Source organism: Xiphophorus couchianus, chromosome 15 (assembly GCF_001444195.1).
Source record: "Xiphophorus couchianus chromosome 15, X_couchianus-1.0, whole genome shotgun sequence".
NCBI classification, from domain to species: Eukaryota; Metazoa; Chordata; class Actinopteri; order Cyprinodontiformes; family Poeciliidae; genus Xiphophorus; species Xiphophorus couchianus.
The window spans coordinates 13,949,270-13,971,281 of NC_040242.1; the positions used below are offsets into that span (position 1 = coordinate 13,949,270).

The 22,012-nt window shown below is 38.1% G+C and overlaps 3 protein-coding genes across 22 annotated transcripts in view; 2 read left to right on the forward strand and 1 right to left on the reverse strand.

The window, feature by feature from the left end:
* The first annotated feature begins 542 nt into the window (after positions 1-542).
* ngs (notochord granular surface) lies at positions 543-4,690 on the forward strand. The gene is made up of 11 exons (XM_028041023.1): positions 543-819; positions 1,055-1,220; positions 1,352-1,501; positions 1,628-1,747; positions 1,851-1,946; positions 2,456-2,590; positions 2,703-2,813; positions 3,173-3,283; positions 3,488-3,612; positions 3,730-3,987; positions 4,071-4,690. Exons 1-11 carry the CDS (start codon positions 629-631, stop codon positions 4,162-4,164), a joined length of 1,557 nt encoding a protein of 518 aa, XP_027896824.1. The 5' UTR covers positions 543-628; the 3' UTR covers positions 4,165-4,690.
* On the reverse strand, positions 4,434-10,140 carry pgm3 (phosphoglucomutase 3). Of its 2 annotated transcripts, none has more exons than XM_028041022.1 (13): positions 10,023-10,140; positions 9,298-9,514; positions 9,029-9,213; positions 8,837-8,904; positions 8,619-8,752; positions 8,341-8,536; positions 7,270-7,427; positions 7,097-7,180; positions 6,920-7,018; positions 6,274-6,393; positions 6,065-6,187; positions 5,002-5,175; positions 4,434-4,903 (listed from the first exon to the last, which is right to left on the reverse strand). In XM_028041022.1, exons 2-13 carry the CDS (start codon positions 9,502-9,504, stop codon positions 4,814-4,816), a joined length of 1,638 nt encoding a protein of 545 aa, XP_027896823.1. In that variant the 5' UTR covers positions 9,505-9,514; positions 10,023-10,140; the 3' UTR covers positions 4,434-4,813. The 2 variants fall into 2 exon arrangements, with proteins under 2 accessions (XP_027896823.1, XP_027896822.1); XM_028041021.1 differs by having other exon boundaries at positions 10,019-10,124.
* Positions 10,141-10,801: 661 nt separating this feature from the next.
* The window catches only part of LOC114158532 (clathrin coat assembly protein AP180), a 32,353-nt gene continuing 21,142 nt past the window's right edge, over positions 10,802-22,012 (forward strand). For 4 of the 19 annotated variants that reach the window (XM_028040122.1, XM_028040121.1, XM_028040126.1 and 1 more), the window contains exons 1-3: positions 10,806-11,303; positions 11,429-11,713; positions 21,134-21,276. In XM_028040122.1, the coding sequence (XP_027895923.1) occupies positions 11,584-11,713; positions 21,134-21,276 (273 nt within the window). In that variant the 5' untranslated portion in view covers positions 10,806-11,303; positions 11,429-11,583. Of the gene's footprint in view, positions 11,304-11,428; positions 11,714-21,133; positions 21,277-22,012 lie in introns of all 19 variants that reach the window. The other 15 variants (XM_028040116.1, XM_028040117.1, XM_028040119.1 and 12 more) reach the window with 7 other exon arrangements.

Here is a 22,012-nt window from a genome sequence, read left to right on the forward strand (position 1 = left end):
TGAGAAATAAAACTCACATTGACAAATAAATATGCATACATTTGCAATAAAGTAAGTGTGTGTGTCTATGTTTGTTATCTAGTCATGAGAAAAATAAAGAAAATAAACTCCTTTTGTGATTATTGGGTTATTTAAAAGCAAGTAAGATATGTTGTGAAACTATTTAAAAGTAACTTCATTGTGTAGAAACGCACATGTGCCTTAGTCTCCCTGTGAACACTTTAAGTCAAATTCAAACAAGCTATCACTGTCTTTAACAAGTCATATATAAAAGCTTATATAAAAGCTACAATCTGATGTTTTATCCTTTACCTTAAATTTCATACAGTAGACATCTTTTTTATTAAAATTTCAGCATAAAATACTTTAACTTTTACAGGGCGGCCAGCAAGTTAATGCATCCTCATGACAGTTCTTTTCTGTCAACAGGCTATAGGCTGAATGAATTATTTGACGTGAACTTGATAGATATTTGTAAGAAGATTCAATCATGTCTTGGGAGGGGCTCAACATTCTTCTGTAGCGGTGAGGTAAGGACCATGAAGAGTATAAAGAGCCCTTCACTTCAGACTCAGAGGAGGAGTGTGTGACCATTTTTCAGTCTTCAGTTAAAGTTTCATCCATCATCATGAGCCACAGCCCAGAGAGGATGTCCTCGTACCGTCGTTGCTTTGAGAGCACATCTGAAAGCCAAATTCAGGTGTCTAGCCCGTCTCCCACCCGAAAGGAGACCCGCCACAGGTCAGCCAGCTTCAACAGGAATGTAGGGTGGAAGGGATCAGGCTGCAGAGTCCTCACCAACAAGCCTCGTCTGACCAGGTGGGTCATCCCTTATAATTTGTTGCCACTTTTAAGGCATGTATACCCCATATACAAAGAAAATATTAACATCAGATTTGGCTAAAGTAGGATACCAGACAGACAGATGAAGAGAAACTCTCCTGACGAATGGTCACATGAGAAACACATACAGTAAAGCAGTTTGTTAGACATATACATAGTAAATCAAGTGCCTGGGCAGGAACTCTAACCCATTTAGCGTTTCCACTTGCAGCAGTGCTAGCATGGGCACACTGTGCTTGGATGTGACTATTGGCCATGGAGCGAATTTGGATCTGGATGCGACTGCAGCACAGAACCAGGCATTCAAGCTGACTCGCACCAATGAGAGGCAAGAGATGGTGGTGCTCAATGACCGCCTGGCATCTTACATTGAAAAGGCAAGAGGAATCCATCCATACTGGGAAAAATTGTATTCATATGTTCTCTTGCTTTGTATCACATGTCTTAGTTATGCATTTTGATTTAAATGAGAAAAACATTTCTAATAGGTGTTTATCTTCTGCTTTAGGCTAGAACACTGGAGTCCAAGAACAAACTGCTGGAAGCTGAGATTGAGGCCTTGAAAAGTGCCTTTGAGAGAACAGCCGGTCTCAGGCAGCTATATGCATCACAGCTAAAGGAACTGAACAGGGAAGCTGAGCAACTGAAGGAGAAGAGGGTAAGAAAAAGGGTGCATCTAAACTTATTACTGTATTTTTACATCCCAGCTTTGTTCCATTGTTTTAAATCATCTGCGTGTCACAAATTTAGCTTAAACATTACTTCCACAAACAAACCTTTCCAGGACTCATCTTTGACATCGAAGGAGGCAATGTCCTGCCAGCTGGAAGTGCTGAAGTCTAAATATGATGAGGCTCTGGAAGCCAGGAAGCAGACAGAGCGTCACATTGAGACTCTGCGTCCGGTAATAAACGAAGAAAAGATTATTAACTGTTTAATTATGTTCTTAGAATAGAAATTTGCTTAGTTTCACCCAACCTTCCAAACCACACGTCTGCTCATCCCAGGATGTGGACAAAGCCACTTCAGCTAGAATTAAACTGGAAAAGCAGCTGGAGAACCTGGAGGCTGAGCTGACCTTCCTGCAGAGAGTTCAGAAAGAGGTAACAAACACTGCATGTAGGAGTGAGAAGCGTTTAGCATACCCTTTATATTGTTATTCATGGTGTAATGGGTCACTGAAGATGATAGGTATACATAAATTAAGACTTTTTTGATTGATACAGTGAGTATGGCTATAAACACAGTCATTAACTTTGATTAAAGTTAAGTACGATACATTTTCTGCAATGGTACATAACATTTTTTATAACTTTCATAGTAAATAGTCAAGAGCAAGTTTTTTTTGCCAACTTTTTCACAAAAAAAAAATCTTCACCAAAATAATTTTTCCTTATAAGTATTGTATTCATTCTATGTGGAAATGTTATGCACATTTTGCATGTAAACACTTATGAAAACCTGCTGAAGACACAATTTTGTAATTATTTCTACATTTTGCATCATTGTTCAAGTCTTCAGTTTTTAGGAGAAGACCCCTTAACTAAACCATTGCTATGAAAGAAATCTGGATTAAACCGTAATTTATTTTGTGTTTCTGATCGATTGAAAGGAAGTCGATGAGCTGATGCAGCAGATCTGTTCAGCGGCCTCAAAGATGGACTTAAACTTCGACCTCCCAGATCTTTCCTCTGCTCTCACACAAATTCAGTCTGAATACGACAGTATTGCTGCTAAGAATCTGCAGGTAGTATGCAACAGCAAAATCCTTTTATTGTGCCTTACAGTCGTCAATATACATGTGTATGGACAAAAACAACAATGCAAGTTTAATCCAAGCACTGGTTGCTTTCAACCAGGAAATGGATGCTTGGTATAGATCAATGTTTCAGGACATGAGCGATGCGTCATCCAAGCACGCTCAAAGCGTTCGGAGTCTGAGAGAGGAAATTGCTGCTTACAGAAAGGATGTGAGTATGATTACTTTGTTTATATTACAGTGCTCATAAACACCTCAAATTTGATCTTTCACAAACAAGAACAGCCTTTTCTCCAAGTTCGTATGCACAGCTCTTTCCAGAACATCAACTTAGTAAAATTAACCTCTTATTCCGACAGGTGGTGCCAGGAAATCTCAAAAACACGAGGAATGTTATTGTTGTACCCTCTGTTTATATCAAAGGTGCTGAAAAATTATCACGACTTGTAACTTTAAAAATAATCCTTGACAGTGTCAGGCCTTGAATTATTGTAATGATTTTGAAGTGTGACTGATTTGTAAACACTGGATGAACTTAAATGCTGCTTGCTTATCTCTGTGCATGTTAAGATTCTGAGCAAGGAGCGAGACTTGGAGTCACTAAGGGCAAGGAATGAATATTTGGAGACGCACATCCGTGACGCCAAGGAGAACCAGAAGAAGCTAGAGCAACAGTTGGAGGTAAATGACTAATGAAGTGTTGGAACTCAAATACAATTGCACAACTTATTAGAAATTAAACCATTTCTGAGTTTTAATTAAATTATTACTGCACAAAATATATTATTAAATAACAAAAACTTGTCAGACATTGAAGATGAGATGTTTGGGGTAAAATATCACGTTCATATGAAGGCACCAGACCAGATCTCTCTATGTCAACAGGAGCGCATTGAGGCAGTTAAACAGGACCTGAAGCTCTCCAAGCAGAAGACTGCTCTGCTGATGAGGGAATATCAGGACCTTCTAAATGCCAAAATGACAATGGAGATTGAGATCGCCACCTACAGGTGAACAAAGCTTTACCAGACAGCTCAGTCTCAGAAGGGAACACTGTATAAACTGGACAGCCATCACGTCAGTAGCGTATCACTATTCCTAACAGGATTGCACTGTTTGTTTAACAGAAAGCTGATTGAGGGAGAAGACAACCGTCTGAGCATCATTACTGGGAAGCTGCCTCTGACTGATCACCTGCATCTCACAAACAGCAGCCCCTCTGACCGTTTATCATCACTCACCCCCGTTATAGGGTCTTTGAAACTTGAAGGCCCCAAATGCACAGTCAACGCAGAAACACCTCCAGCTGCTGTTTCTATAGACAACCCAGGTGATGGGAACCCACAGGCAACTGAGAAGTCTGAGAGGAAGACTCTCCTCATCAGGTAGACTGTGACTTTGGCTCTAGGTGAGTATAGACCAATTCATAGAAAAAAAAGTCTCATTCACATTTCTACTTTTTACCCAGAACAGTTAAAACAGACGAGGACGCCTATGTGAGCGACACACAGCAGTGCACCATCTCTATTTCTGGAGCTGCAGAGGACACAGATGAAGAATAAACGTCTTGATGTGTGATGTGTTCTGATCATAAGCTGCAAAATTATGTTCCCCACGCTTTTATTACACTTTGAAAATCCTGGAAATCTCTGCTCTCCTTCACAAGGAGGAAACCATACTTTTGTATGAAATCTGACCTTTTTAATAACATACTGACTCAAGGTGCTTTAATGTCTGCTTAGAACTATGCCTCACTTCTCTGCTTATTTAGTCTTCTAATGATTCCTTGACCTGTTTTTGAAGATAACAAAATAAACAGCAAGCAAAAGCATTTCCTTATTATTTCTAATTTATTATGGAAAATTGTGGAATTTCAAGTAACATGTAAACTTTCTATTTGTTTTGACACCTGATTCAAACATGTTTAAGCCTTAGAAATAAGTTGAAACAAATGATTGGTTAACCATGCTGTTCATATATACAATGTAGTGCAACCTTGCTATCACACAGAAATCTACCTCAGTACATGATACTTTCCATGCAGTGCATATTTTTTTTAACAGTTATGAAGAAAGAGTAGAAAGTGCAGTTAAACAGTTCGACATAATAGCACCACCCTGGGAAAGAGATATATTTAACTGATTTAGAAAATGATAATCAACCGGGATTTCCTTCAAAATGTTAATTTGGCGACAGTGTGTGAGTTTGCCTCTAATGCAAAGGTTTGGGTTCATCGCCGACTCCCCCTGCCAGGCCATACACTGCAAGGCTGACTTCATGAGCCAGAGCATCCGCGCTCTCCTAAAGCAGAAAAACATCCCCAGATTATTCAGAATGCTCCAGTTCTCCGCAATGACACGAAGAAAAAAAAAAAACATACATTAGAGGGCGTTTCTAACCTGGGTGTCTGCCTCTGCATAAACTCTGACAACATCCTCTGTGCCAGAGGGCCTCACAAAGGAGCGGGCCTTTTGATACTTCTTCACCAAGTCGTCGATGGCCTCCTGCAGCCCTGCTGGGGTCACGGCCCGCCTCTCTGCATCGGTGGTGTCTATCACTCTGCGGTCGGAGACCTTACAGAAAATAAATTAAAAAAAAAGAGTAAAACTTATAACGACGGAAAGTTATAAGTGAGAGAAAGTGATCAACAATGCTCTATTGAGTATTTGGTATTCAGAGTATGACCTAAACAGATCACAGATCAAACCAGTTTACCTGCAGAACTTTGTTTAATCTGCTCATATGAAATCATCAAAGAAAAGAAGAGCAAGACACCAAAACTCTGATTTTGTTGAAAAAATATTTGCCTTCTTCCATGTGTCTTTGTTTTTCTTTGTCACAAATGTATCAAACGTATATCTTAATATCAGATAAAGGTAACCTGAGGATGGACTGCCTTTTCAAGGTTGGTATCAACTGAATGTAAGTCTGGACTTTGACAAGGCCAATCCAAAAGATACATTTAGTTTTCTTATCAAAGCTGTGAGCATAAGTGGAAGGTCGCAATCTTATTAACAAACATTTTGCTTCAGTACTTTCTGGCAGAGAGCAGAACTCATGGTTCCATCCAGGTTGGCACCATCACACTCTTCTGCGACCTTCTGGAGTAAAGCTTTTGTAGGTCTGTTCCATGTTTTCTCCATTTGTGGATAAAGACTCTTACTGTGATTTATAGTAATCCAAAATCATTAGAAATAGCTTTGCAGCCATTTTCAGACATATGAGTCAGCCTACATCATGTTGAAAAATTACTTTTTTTGTTTTTACGCAGGTTATATTTAATAATAAAACTTCTTTTAAGATGTATAAAAGATTTATGTGCTACTTTACGCTGATCTACCACGATAAACCCACATGAAATACATTACAGGCTGCCATACTTGTGAGTCAAACTGTGAAAATGATTGAGGAGCATAATTAAGGCACTGTATAATGACAGTATATGATGCTCTGTTTGCGTACCTTAACTTTAAGCTGCCTGTTCGGCAGGTCACTGTAGATGGCGTCCCACTGCTGAACAGTCATCCCTTTAATGGCCAGTATGGCTTCAATCAGCAGCATGTCAGAAATGGCATCTCCAACAGTCTAAAGAAAACACTCGCATTACAAATGACATCCTCTGTCTTTGCTATACTTTTTGATCACAATTCAGTATAGTGGTGTAGGTGTACCTGGTTGATGATGTTGATGGTATTCTGCAGCAGGAAAGCAGCTTTCTTCCTCTCATCGTTAATGTTGGCGTCGTTGGCGAGTTGCTGGATTTTCTCTTCAGCTCCATCACTGAACAACACCTGATCACAATAGAAACACATTTCAGGTCCAAACACCAAAGAAAATACATTTTAAAGTTCTGTGAGAAAAGGTATGTCAAATGTATTTATATAGCACTTTAAGAACAGGTTTAAAACTGCTGCAAAGTGCTGCACAAAAACAATAATAAAATAAGTTGATGAAAAGAAAAAGAGAAATAATACAGGAAAAATAAATCTCTCTCTCTCTATATATATATTGTTAAAATAATATGAATAATAATAAGAGTACTAATAGGTTTTTTAAAAAAGGTAAATGATATTTTCATTCAAAAGTGTCAGGGTGTAATTAAAAATAAATTTTAAAAAAGCATTCATCCAAAACCAACGCGATAGCAGCTGTCTTGCCAATCTTGACCAGGGCATTTGTTTTATACACAAGATACCAACTACTTAAAAAAATAAAATCCTGACAACATAAAATTAATTCATAAAGGACAAATTCTTTCTAACAAGACTGTAACTGCAGAGCCATGAGAAAAAAACAGTTTAACCTTTGACTACTTACTGTCCCATGACCGTTTGCCTCAAAGTAGACACCAATATCAAATTCTTGAGCAGCGTGGTGTAGATGCTTCACTCCAGTCTTAGTACACTTTACGATTACCTAAATGATATTAAAAAATCTAGTAACATTTTCTTTGTGAATTCTCTGAATACTTTGTGAATAATGTCATTTTGTCACCTTCATGGTTTTCTCCAGGTAGTGAGTTGAGCTGCCATTTGCATAAGCAGTTTGCACCACTGCTATCTTCAGGTCAAGACCAGCCTGTGTGTGCAAAGAGGTATTTAGAAAGAATTTGAATTTCTTGTGGTTTTTTAAAAAATTTTTTCACACAAACAATTTTGAGAACATACCTCATTAAGGAGCTCTTTCAGAAAGGTGCTGATGAGAGTAGCTATCTTGTCTCCATCAAGGAGGTGGAAGTCGCCCTGAGAGTCGGTGTAATAATAAACTATACGGTCAGCATCGCCATCGAAGGAACAGCAGCGATCTCCAGGGTTGATCTTGATGCCTAAAAAACAAAAAAACAAGGAAATAAAACAAAAAAACAAGGAAATCAGTTATATGAGATGTGGCATTTGTTGTGTTGCAATTACCCGTGCCTCACAAAAATAAGCCTTTATGCGTTTTTGTAATTGTACATGACTGACCCACACAAAGTAGCTGAAGTGCAAGTATGTGGAGTGTCTCTAAAATTTTGGATTCGCAACTACAATATAATTTGGTTTAATATAACAAGTTGCTAAGGACGATGTGAAATGTCAGTTTGTTTCAACACATGAAGGCCTACAAGTACATTTTTGGTCCCACCTGACCAGAGGATTGTCTTTCACATCTTTGTTTTAATCCCAATATTAACAGAACTTCATGTCCAGTTGTTTCAATAACACTTTTCTTTCTGGCACTCTTTCATAAGAGCCAGATTTATGTAGTGCCCAACTATTGATTACAATATTTATAGAAACTAATCTACACTCTGCTTACTAATGAAGTGGTTTGTGAAATCAAACAATGGCTTCCAATAAAAACGGTGGAAGCCTATGTTTGTACTGGTGTCAATTATATTTCTATTTTTTTTCTTTTACATTGACTAATCTGTTGGCTACAAACAGATTGATCTTTGGGGATAATAAAGTTCATCACAATTTGAACTGGTTGCATAAGATTTTATTTAGTGGCATCAAAGTAAAGAGGGATGCCTACACTTTTATCTTAAAAATTTTTGAGAATCCTTAATGCTTTACATTTCACTACAAAAATATGTGTTTATCCTTGTAGGTCTATAATCTGGAAAAAAATACATTTAAGTTAATGGTTGCTGATGATAAAATGTGCAAATGTTCAAGAGGTTTAATATGTGTGCAGAGAGCAATGAAAAGGTGCAGATTAACTGTTGCTCGAAGGTGTGTATCCTGAGGCTGTACCTGTTGGAAGTTCCTGCTGCACTTTGACAAAGTCGGCTCCGCATTTGTGGTTCAGCTTTCCTCTGCTGCCATCATTAAAGACGGAAAGCTGCATGTGTTTTTTCAAGTGACTCTCCATCTCTCGTACCTTTATGGCTCCAATGCCATTAGCGCCATCAACACTAAGGTGCTTCTGGTCATCCGTACGATTAGACGCCTGGCAGAAAATGAAAATAAAAATGTTTTACAAACAACATTGGAGGTAGGAAACACACCCAGAACACGCCTAAAATCCTTACATTCTTGGCGAGTTGAGAGAAAGCTTGGCTGAGTTTGCGGTAGTATCCCTCCACTGTTGCCTCTCCGTATTTCCCCTGCGTGTTCTGACAGCAAACCATGTAATGCAGCTGCGGGGTGGTCACCAAACCGTAGTCTGACAGGACAGACAGACAGCGTGAGAAGGCAAATAAACAGAAAGAAGATGTGAAAACTGCAGAAACAGATATCTGACCAATACCTTTGCTGTGACCACCAAGGGCTTTGACTCCATCCAGCACTGCCTGGGAAAGGCTAGCACTGCTGCTCCTACAGTCAGAGAAAACATTCACATAGACATGCATGTGCTGGATTGATTACATTTTTTTCCATCTATGAATGGATGATTCATACCTGGAAATGAATCATCCGGGTATGATTCATTTGATCATACCTGGTATCTTTTCCCACAAATACGTTGGCTTCGCGGCTCATATCGATGGCCTCCTTCTTTATGATATCCTTCAGAGTCGTGAGTAACTCGTCCTGCTTTGTGTTGGCCAGCTGGGTGGCATAGTCTTCCCATGACGACGTCAACATCTCTCCCATCGGGTCAATAAGCTTCACACCATTGTCCTCCTACAAACACAATGCAACTGTAAAGGTAGTGTAAAGAAGAACATTAGGAACTCTTGTGTCAGCATTTCTGATTCAACGGCTGACCTCTGGGTTGTGCGACGCCGTCACCATGACTCCAATGGTGGCTTTGGTCTTCTTGGAGCGGAGAGTGGCCAGCAAACCCATCCTGAACATAATGTGGTCCAACTTATTGGCACTGGTTCTAAAGCCAGCGGTGCCATACTGCAAAACCAACCCTGCTGGTTTAGGGTGCAGATCAGACTGCTTGCTGACTTCTTCAAAATGGGCCATCTCTTAAAAGCTGCAAACAAACAGATTAAAGATGTTAGTTTAGTAACTTACAGAGAAAACTATTTAATTTGGATGTGTCTAATGAAACTAAAACCAAATTATCTGACCACTTACAGAACGTAAACTATTTTTAAAGCGAATAATGATTAAAATATGAATTCACAATTTAAAAAAAACACTAGTGTTTTCTGCTGGGTTTAATTCAATCAGCTGTATTTGAGATGAAAATGGAATCTAACAAATTAAATATTGCAAGTAAAGATTTGAAATGGGAACGTAGCATACTGAGAGGAAAAGAAATGACTTAAAATGACTTAAAACAGCCCCTGAAAGCAGCACAGTGACTTCTCCCCTCAAGCTATATGGCAGGGCAAAGTATACACACACCCAGATGCTACACTAGGAGCTTCTCGCTAGTAAACTAACGTAATGTTTTTAGATAAACTCTTAACGTAAGTTAAAAAAATACAGTTCCCAGACGGGATCCGCAGTAAGTTGTTATTTATTCACTTACTCACTGTCTGTGGTCTTCAGAGCTGCATTACAACCGTGTTAGTAGTCAATGGAGAACTTCCTGGTTCCTCTGGTTCCGCCTTCTCTGCGTGACAACGTGGCCGCAGTTCACGGTTCTTCTCCGGAAATCCCGCCTTCAGCGCTTCCGCTTACAAGGCTGCCATATTTGTCAGGGGAAAGCGGAATAGATAGATAGACAAACAGATAGACAGACAAACCGTTAAACAGTTTTTTACAAGCTGTTTTTAATACCAATTTCCAATGAATTAACTGTTTTTGTTTAATTCCAATTAGTTTACTTCTGTTTACTTCAGACAAAGATTCATACATAGAACAAACAAACGTTACTATTTATGTTATTCAACTTTGATTCTAATCTTGTTCTCAATAAAATAAAATAAAATAAAGAAAAGAAAAGAATTCTTGCCAAAAGAAATTGACAAACCTAACACGTCTAACCATAATAGATAAAATATATTCACACTATGCTATAATTAATAACATAGAAGCTTCACTAAAATGTCGCCATTTTTAAAGAGGCTTTACAAAACTTTTACTGGGATATTCATTCATTTGAATTTTTGTAGCAAGATTTGTACTTCATTCATGTGAAGAACTTGCGTGATGCAAAACGTATCACGGTTTTAAAGCAGAGCTGATGCGTAAATCCATTTAAAATATCTATGCAATATCTACGGGATGCGACGTCTGCCCCAAAACCGCATCAAGGATCTCGCTGAGGGAGGAGCGACTTGATGGAGAGGTAGACTGGCCGATTAAATAAACAAACGAGACAAGGGAGGGGAGGGGAATATAGGAAATTCCTCTTCGCGTTTTTCCTGTTCGTGGCATCTTGCGCTGCGCAGCGTTAGCGACACCACCGGGAGCTGTGCGCATATTTTCTATCCGTGTAAGGAGCACCGGAGGCGGAGGCTTTTGAGCAGATCGACGGGCAGTGCGGGCTTCCCCGTCTAATATGAAAGCGTTTTTATCCTGATGCACCGATGCGGGAGGAGCTGCGACTCATGGGGTGCTGATTTGCGTTTTGCATTTTTACAAACTCGGATGTGTTTTTGCACGATCCGGGAGGCCTCGCTTACACGGCATCTTTCTGCAGCTCTGTTTTTTTTTTTGTTTTTTTTTAAATAACTACTGCAGGCTGAGAAACGAGCTTTCAGTCCCCGCTGAGTGTTACATAACCGAGTGGCTTTAGCTGTCCAAGGTGCTGAACTGAGCGGTCGAACCTCAAAACGGGGGGACGAGCTGTGGGGAATACACAACCTTGTGTGAGTCTAATGTCATAGCGCACGTTTTTATCGACGCGACCTACTGATTTTTAGCGCAAAGATATAGTTCATCTGCTGTTTTATTTGTGTGTGTGTGTGTGTGTGTTTTTCTTCCGCCCACACAGAAGGTCAAAGGCCTGGAAAGCACTGGATCCCACCTCGGAGAACAGAAGTGGAAAACTGGTGAAGATTGGTTATATTGCTCACATTTCTTTTTACTCCACGCCATCCCTCGGGGAGAAATTAGTTTCTGCGGTGGTTGATTGAGCGGAGAGGGAAAATGTCGGGGCAGACGCTCACGGATCGCATTGCCGCTGCGCAGTACCAGCTAACGGGATCGGATATGGCCCGGGCTGTCTGCAAAGCCACCACTCACGAAGTGATGGCGCCCAAGAAGAAGCACCTGGAATGTAAGTGCAGTCCTTTTTTTTTCTTTTCTCAAGCCCCCTTTTCTATTTCTCACATTTCCTTTCAGCCAATAGGCTCCACGCCGCCTTTCACACAGTCCCAGACCACATGCCATCACCGCCATTATGAACAGTTATTTTCTGGTTCCTTCATCTTAATTGGGTGTGGTGCCATAAGAAAATGATGTAGCCATGGTAATGACCCCCTTGGTGACCCTTTGTGCCTGTCTGAAGTGAGAATGATGGTCATCCAAGATCTAATGTGGTGGGAGCAGGTTCTATTTTAAGATAGACTGACAAGTTCAATGAAATTCATTCTTTTTTGGGTGCAATAATTCAAAGCAATTCACACTTTTAAAACAGACTTGTAGAACGCAGTGTCATAATACTTAGAGAAGAAATCAAGATTTTTGTTTTTTATGTTCCATGAATTAACAGGTTTATTTTTTATTTTTTTTAAAAAAGGAAAAGTAACAATTATCCATATTGTTAAAATAAAAGAAATAGAAGTGGAACAAATTTCAAGAGTCCCAGTATAAACTGAAGCAGACAACAGTGAAGCAGGAGCAAGTGTTGGTAGACGCTCATGCTGTGCTCCATTTACCTCTGAAGTTAGAACTTGGATCTGGGAATGACACTTGACCCAGTTTAACCATGTCCCAGATCTAAGATAAAAACCCAGAGGGTTTTTCTTATCAATAGTGACCAGGCTAATGTTTGTTGGCAATACCAGCAAATATCAATGCTTTTCTACATGTTGTGTTCTTTCAAATACTATTGCAATATGTTCTTTAAATACATATTTATATTTCTGTGTAAGTGAATAATCACACGAACTAAAAGCTATCTGAGGAGCAGATACACTTTTTTTTTCTACTGTAGCTAGCATACTAAGTGAGGCATATTGCGTTTTGAGGATGGGGTTGGAGGAAAACCTCCATCTGCCCCATCTATAATTTTTTTAACTACAACTTTAAAATTTTTAGATTATGGAAACAGAACCTATCAAGAAACAAAATCTTTCAATAAAGCTTTTCTAATGAATACATTTTTTTCTTTTTCTTTTATACTATGTTGATCGAGCTATATCAGCTGGCCAAACCTTCAGTCGGCATACTGCTTCTAGCTTGTCAACTTTAGTTTATCTCAATCAAAGTTATTGGTGGTGCTCCTTTTGTTTCTACATTATGGCTTTCTCAGCCTGTTTCCAAATAGCCAAATGTATATTTGTCTGGGGAAAGTGTAGTAGCATCATTTAGTCAGCTGACTAGGGCAGGGGAATGTTGTATGATTCGATGTGCCACACAACAGAGGAAACTCGGATTTTAGCTGTTTAGAAACCGACAATTAAAAACTTGGTCCGCCACAATACCAGCAATCAGCCTCTGCTGGTTAGAGGCTGTCCAAACAATTCACCTGTTAGTTTCTCCGTTAGTTTGGTCAACATAGAAATATAGCTGATAATTAATAAAAAACAAAAAATCACAGTCACGGTTTTATTGACACATATAGGTTTGAGAACAGGGACCATCTTTAGACAAGTCATCATTAACCACCATCGTGACTCAAACTAAAGCCGTGGTGTGGCACTCGAAACAGATGACTTATGATCTTCTTGTCTTCGTGTCCCTCTACGTTTTTCTCGGTACCTTGTCAACGCCAGACAGCCCCTGGTTTTTCGCCTCATTCTGGGGCCTTATATCCTCTGAGCCGCTCTCCTGCTGAATAATTTAATAATGAGCCAATGACTGCTCTGCATTATTTACAGAGCCAAAGGTGGCGAGGCAAAAATCTAGAAGGCACCAGAGACCAGCGCTTCCTCCTTCCTTGTTCTGTCACTGTGTGTGCTCTTACATTTTCTTCTCTTTCTATATCTGTTCTCCAGTGCAGACTTTGTCATTTTAGCAGTTTACTGAACTGTCTGTGTTACACATCTGTTTTACTCTCCATCTCTTGCATACGATGTCTGATTTAACTCCATCCCAAGCACAAATGTTATGTTTTTTGTTGTATTTTCAAGCATTCAGTTTATTTTAAATCTACTTTAGTGCAGCTGAGCAATCTCGAATGTAGATCACTGTGCTCTTCATTGCAATTTTTGACCAGGGTAACACAGAACAGAAAAAAAAGGGTCCCGTGGGAACAAAGGGAGCTTCAAAGAAGCAGAAAACTGCCTTGACATAACTCATACAGACTCAAACCACTTTAGCTGATTCTCATTCATTGTACTCTATTTCCAGTGCAGAATGAAGTCAAATAGCGTTATTGCTTTCTGATATGCTCTTCAGCCCTTGGAGTGGACATGCTAGAGACTGTGGCTACCATGGCAACTGATTGAGAGTTTCAGGGTGTGTCATGATGATGAGAAAGGCAGAACTCTCTCACAGATGGTATTGGGCTTTGATCCAAACACACACACACACACATGCAAATCTGCTTTAATGTAAGTATGACAGAATATTCAGAACAAAAACAAGTGATTTAAACATCACAAAAATATAATAATCAAAGTAGTATTGTACAGTGATTAAGAAGTTTCACATTGGGCAGGTACATTCAGATCTGTGGTTTAAAGATATCAAGGGAGCAGAAGAGCTATAGGGTTTTGTGGAAAGAAAATCAAATCTCTTTGCAATGTTTTAAACAATGACTTCATTATAAAGCTATATTAAGATGTGAGAGACACTGCATTTAATTACACAAATCATCTATTTTGTCACATCAAGGTATTGGGGATTTATAAAGGGAGGGTTTATATTTCTTAGAAATTCCAGAAACGATGTCTCCACAAACCAGACTAAAAACATAAACTCATCATTCAGCACTAATGTCAACAAATCTGACTTCTTCCAAAGTCGTGGTGCACACTTAATAGTCTAAATTGACCAGTATGACATAATGCATTAAATTTCAGCCCACTTGCTTTGTTGAAGGAGACTAATGTTGGACTGCTAACGGTTTAAATGCTGAATGGAAATCAATGTAAAGTAATAACGTAACATGATATTTAGCTTGTTGAAAGTTTGTCCAGAGCCGAGTGTTTTCCTGGGATTAGTTGTGGCCCAAAGACAAAATAAATTCATGTGAAAACATTTATTTCAAACTCCCCGCTGTCATGTTAGACTCAGTTGACTTTTTATTTGCCGTTTTATATGTTTGCTAAACGTGCCTTTAAATCTGTTGAAGAAACCAAAAAAATGACTTGTTTCCATGCGGCAACAATAAATATGTAATCATTGAAATTTTAAAATGCTTAACGTGACGCATTTATCAGTAAGATTTAACTTTAATAAAATTTTTCTTAAATACCAGATTGGTTACAATATCAGTTTTTTATGTAGAATCTTACATCTTATGTGTATTTCCTATGTAGATTCACAAACTAGTTATAACTGTTGAAATCCTTTTTAATTTATAATCTCATTTGAAGAGATTGTTTACATGTGTGAAGCTACTAATGTAACTCAAAAGTTAATTTTTTTTAATGTTTTTTTTTTTCAGTGAGGTGCCGTTAAAGACTGCAAGCTGTTAAAATCTTACCTGCAGTGGCTTGTTATCCTGGCATTTTCATTTGGAATGGAAATAAATTAGCTTGTCCTATAGGCTAAACTTAACAGCTCTAGTCCAACAGATGACAAAACTTTAACAGAATATGTGTGGAAGAGACTGTTACCATGATTCAACTAATATTCCTTTTATATCATCCATGTTCAAAAGTTTACTTATTACACATCTGAAACAAAAACCTTATTATGTTCTACAACTGCTGCAGAGTATTAGCTACACCATTATTTGCATTAACTAACTTTACAAGCAAATGTTGATTTGATAAAATTAGCTTCATAAAATGTACATGTTAATAGTTCATTTGGTTATAAATGACAGACTGCTTATATATTCTTTAGTGAGTCCTTGCAAGAATACTGTTGAAGACTTACAGAGCTAATAGGTTTATGATGACTGGGTTTAAGGTGAAATTATTGAACACATTTTCAATTTGAATTGATTTATATTTGTCTCTTTCAAAATATTACGTAGATAATTTCAGAGGAAGTCTGTTATTTTATTTCATTTTCAGATAGTGTTTAGTCGTTAGCTCTTCTGTCCACAGTTTAGTGTGGAACTTAGGTGGACAATTTTGAATATCAAGAATGAAAAGTTTTGTTTTGCATAGCTACAAAAATAACCTGATACCTGATTATCACACCTAAAGAATTTACATTTGTAAACATCATTTCTTTGACTGTCCCGGTGCTCTTGGCTCTGCCTGAAGCTAAGCAGCTGTAGTTTGCTTATACTTTGGACCAGCTCATCATCAACATTAGGTGTTATTTATTTTCTGGAACTTTCTGGCTAAAACTGGAATGATTTGTTGTGTAACATGTCGCACAATTATCACAGCCAGTCTCAGACACAGACACACACTTTCCCAGCATGAGGCCTCACAGTTCATTCTTAGAACCCTTCTGTGGGCTGTGGATTACCGTAAGAGCCTTTATATAGCACTGCCAATCCTCATTATGCATGTGTACACACACACACACCTGTTTTGTGCCAGTGTGTGTTTGCTGCAGGTGATGACACCACAACAGCAAGCATGGATTAGTGTGTGTGATATTGCCCATCAGGCAACACGTTTCTCACCTGTTAGCGGATATGAAAGCAGATTCATCGTCACTGTGAGGAGGAGTTGCATATCACATAAAATGGCTGTGTGATGCTGGATTCACAGTGCTTGTAGAGATACCAGACTTTTACCGTGTCAGTAACAATGTAATGTTACATAACATTTCACCAATGTAGACCATGTCTGGGAGTCTATATTAGAAAAAAGCCACAAAACTGGTTAGAGGATAGAGACAGAAATTAAACACTGAAGGATGTGAATGATCAGATGTGGAAAAAGGGAATTACTAAAGAATGCAACAGTGTTGGTAGAGAAACCTTGCAAAAAAAAAAAAAAAAAAAAAAAATGATCTCACATTGCTGCTGTCTGCATCCCAACATGAAACATCATGCTTGATTAGGAGCATTGCCATCTGGTCAAAATGTTCAGAGGTATTGGAGTCTAATTAGTTCCCCAAAGATCAGAAGAAGATCAGTGAGCATCAAAATAAAGCCAGATCAAATATTCACATTCCTTTTGATTTTAATCGTTTCTTCTTGTATTGTTTGGTCCATTTCATGCTGAAATGATTGTCATGCTGAACATGTGCTGGTGCAGATTATGATTTTAGTTTTCACCCTTACCCATCAAATTAGTGGAGGGGGCTAACACTATAGTTAACATAGCTAATACCAGTATAGCTGATCTGAAGTGGACTTAAGAGTAAGATTTTTTGTTTTTTATGGACCACAGTTTTATTATTTTCATGATGCCCAGAAACCATGAAATTTTAAATGAATACCTAAATGAATGTATATGATTTTACAAATAAAATTACTTCAAATTTAACCCGGATGTTGTTGTCACACATCTGGCCTCCTCGATGCAGCACAGAACTACAAAATAATTTACTAAATATGTATGTTCTCACATGTTCTCATGAAGGAAGTGGCTGTTTTAGAAACTTGGTTCAGGTCAGTGGCTGAGCTTAACAAGCATTCCGACCTGTGCTGTCAAAGAAGGCCTGCTGCAACATGTACTTTGACTGCTCCATTCTCCTTGTAAATTCTGAACCACAGTAAGAAGTTTGTGCCTCAATGTTGGAAAGAGATGAAGCAAACAGCGATTAGAAGGTCCCAAAACATCCCTGATGGCAGCCCTTTATGCATTGTTTAAGGCTGTGTAATGTTGTTACAATATGCGTGAGTGTCTAGTGGAATAAATAACATGTTCTCTGTAGTTTGAAAATTCATTGGAGAGTGTGAGGGTTTTGCATGAACCAGCCAGCGAGACGTTGATGAAAATTCAAAATATAATCTTAATTTATTAACAAAAAGAATCCAAAAATGATAAATTGGGCCCAAACTGAGGTCAACATAACAAAGTACAACTCAGGTGGTAACAGAACAAACTCAAGCACAAACTGACCTAACAAACAACACATGAGGGGAACTTAAATAGTGGCTGATCAGACCATTAACACACACTAGGGGGTAATTAAACACACAAAAACCTAACAAATATTGGTCAGAATATTACTAAATCTATAAATGAAATAAATATCAGAATTTAACTAACTTTCCAAAAGAAGAAACATTAAATAAATGGTAAAATTAAACTAAAGACCAAATTTCCCCCTCCCCTGGTGAACAAATGGAACGGCCCACTGAGGAAGTTTGACAGCCATGTATGGACATCAATCAGCTGGAGCTCATCTCTGATTTTCAGCCACAGGTCCAGAGGAAACTGGTAACTCAAAAGAAAAATAATTAATTTGTTGTATTTAACAAAATATACAAAGAACTGACACATAAAGTTAACTAAATGGGTGCACAACAAATAGTTAACTAAAGAGTCAGACTAATGAAAACAAATTTAAAGATAAAAATCTAAACTACTCAATATATAAAGTAATATTAAGGGAAAACAAAAAACCATTACCAACAGTGTCTGCTTGTGACAGTCGGGACAGCTGTCACAGAGAGGCTTTTGCCATTAAGATCCCCAAGAACAATGAGGAGAGAGTTTAGGGGTGGTTTCTCACGTCTGTTATCACCTGAATAAGCCGTTTTTCAGCTTCTGATGTGCAGACTTGTAGTGGGATGTAAACACAGATCAGAACAAGCAAGGACATTAAAAGGTTTGCAGTCCATAAAATAATTATCTCAGGTAATGTCATCTGTGACATCTGTACACAAGTTTCATTTAAAAGCAAATCCTTCAGTCTCTATTTTTCAAGACAGCTGAAAGTCCTGCAACTGATTCTGTAGCATGCAGCCTGAGGTGCGCACACTGCACCAAGTTTTGAAAGTCCAAGTTTTTAGAGTTAAAAAAGAAGCAGAACTCATCCTACTTGTCAGCCAGGGAGCAGACATTAGCCAGGTATATTGAAGGAAAGGGTGTGGGGAGAACCCTTTTGCTGATGCTTTACGACGATGCCATCTGTTTACCTCGTCTGCATCTCCGGTAAATCCCCCTTGAGAGCCACTGAGCTGCCAACCAAGACCTCAGTGAAGCTGAAGTAGATGGTGAATGGAGAAATAATGCAGAAGAGAGAGGTCTGTCTGATGTTTGGCAGTATCTCTATGGTAAAAGTGACCACAGAATGGTGGCAGAGTACAGCATAAACACTCATAAATAATCAAAGTATAATAATGCAAAGTACTGAGGCTGCCAGCTTGAATACACTGCAGTCTTAAGTGCAGGATCAGCAAAAATAGAATTGGAACTAAGGGACATAAAATGTAGCAAGAAAATTTTTCCCCAACCACAACACCACCAGCAAACTGAACAGTTGATGCAAAGAAGGAAGGACCCAGACTTTCTTGTTGTTTATGGCAAAGTCTGGTCTGAATATTGGAGATGAAATCAAGACTATTTGGATCATGCAATGTTCTCTCAATATGTTACACACTGATAATTTACTATCTACTTTTGAAGGGCGGTGCTGTAAATAATACTTTAGTTTTGTTTTGCCAAATGTTATGGTGAAGTTTCAGATTATATATAGTAGACAATTTCATTCAGAGAAAAAAAAAATCAAACAGACAAATGAAAGCAGAAGCTTATCTGAAATAATACATTTTAGATAAGCTAGATATTGTTAATGTACTGCTTCTTGTATTGATCTCTAAAAAGGCAAGTTAACACTACGCATACTCAGACAGAGAGCAAATCTGCAGATATTGACAGACGTCACCACTAATGGAAGGAGAGGAAGGTTGTTTCACTTATTAGGTCTGAAATACTTGAACACCCTGCACTCAAAGGTATGCCAGAATAAGAATACTCCAAGGTTATAAGTGAAGGACAACAGGACTTATATGGCAGAGAAAAGAAAAAACAAATAGCTAGGCAACAAGTGTGAGAAATGGGCTAAGAGGAGTTAAAGCATTGAAGGTGTTTGGGGTCAATATGTGGCAGCAGGTTGTAGAGGAAGGTGGGCCAGGTTTTAAGGGTTGAACGTAAACAGATTATTACTAATCACTGACCCCCATGTCAGCAGACACAGAAAACAGAAACAGTTCACAATGTGTACCAGGAATGTAATATGCATAATCAGAAAATTACTTAGACCTGTACAATGATGTACTAAAATAAATAAATTCATGTAAAAAAAATTAATAAATAAATGAAATGATCAATGCTACATAACCAAATATAATTGAATAACATCATGTAAAACTGACGTCAATGTGCTATTTTTCAATTTTTGTATTGAATTACTTCATGGTGACTTTACTGAAGTCCAGTCTACAATAATTCAAGCATTGGTATATCTATTTTGATATTAAAGATTTTTAACATTTTATTTTAATTAATTGATGAACCATTTACATATCATCATAGTTTTGAAGAGAATCAGGAATTTATTTGATGTGAGCCTTTCACATCAAAGCAAGTAGACATGGTTACTGTTAACATGGTGGTGTACATGAATAGTGACAAATGCAGCCCAGGAAAGTTAATATTGATTAATTCTGAAATAATTGTATGTACATTAAAAAAGAAAACCTGACCAACATAAGCTATGAGGCTTTCAGGTTTTGTATTTATTAACAAATTAGCTTCATCATAAAATGAAGAAATATACATTCCATCTATTTATTACAACTGTGATTAAATAGAAATATTACTAAAAAAGTTATTTATCCATTTTTTATTGTGGCAAATTTTTCCATGGAGAGCTTTTCATACTTAATATGCATAAATGTCAGAGGTATTTACGCATTACAACTTTTTCATCCATTTTTTTCTGGATTCTGGTCTGTATGACTTGTTTATTCTAACCACAGTTACAAGTCTACACTTTATGTTGCTCCTCGACATTAATTATCTAATCATCTAATTAAGCCTTCATTCAGTGATCCAGCCCCTTCACTTTGGCTACTTCTCTATTTGATCTAGAGTCTGATGTGACAACCAGAGGCAAAGGACATGACACAGCATTTATTTTTTTTCCTCTTCAGTGTCATTGTCTTTGCTTCTGTATGCATATGAGAATCTGGCCACATGTTACCTCTTTGCTCATCAGGTCTTCCTCAAGGCTTAAAACTCTCTTGAGTGTCCAGAGAGGCTCTGCAGTGAAGAACATTAATTAAAGTTTAACTAAAGCACTTTAATCACAGAATAAGTTGTGTAGACATTTGTTTTAGTTTATATACCTGTACTCTCAAGCTTAATGCCATGAAAAAAACTGAGACTAAAGGGCAGAAAATGGGAATTTTGTATTTGTCTTTTTTATTATGTCTTTGCAACACTTATGTCTTTTAAGAAAAAAAAACCCTCATCTTTTTATCCTTGCGGTTCTGTTGCAGACCTAGTGTCGGCCACCAACACCACCAATGTAAACATCCCTCAGATGGCTGACACGCTGTTTGAGCGATCCACCAACGCCAGCTGGGTGGTCGTCTTCAAGGCTCTAGTCACCACTCATCACATGTGCGTCCATGGCAACGAGGTCAGTGGGCACATCGAGCACATCTGGAGCTGTGGATGTGGGCTACTTATATCTCATAAGAAGGTGTAACATTACAGCCAGATAATGAGATGAGATGACACAGAACATAAACAGCAGAAGGTGTTAGCAATATTTTGTGAAAACAACGGATCTTATCCGACATGGCTCCATAGATTTCAAATTGTAGTTTGATTAAGCTAAAGACTATCAGATAATGAATAGCAGGCCAGACTGTTTTAGCACCAATAGGAAGCTTTGAAGCAGATGCTAACTTTAGCAACTGTAGAGGTTAATAACTCATCAGTTGGCATTATCTTCAAAATGCTTACAAATCTGTATTCCACGTCACCATTTCTTTTAGCTTAGACTTAGACTTAGACTGACTTTATTGTCATTTTGCATGCACAGAGTGTATACAGAACGAAATTTCGTTGCATACGGCTCAGGACAATGTTTTGAGGTTCCAATGTTATGAGGTTACTCCAGAATAAAATAAAATACAGAATAAAATATGAATATAAATATGAATATAAAATATAAAGTGCAGGAATTACAGTAAAATAGAAGTTATTTAGCTATGTACATGTGCAAGGTATGAAGTGGAGCTTGCAAAACTACTTCCAGATAAACAAATTAACTGTTTCCTTTTTTACTTCAAAATAAGAGTCTCCAACGTAGATACAACATGGTGTCGTGCTTAAAGCTTCCAGGCCTACACTACTTTCACATTTGAGAC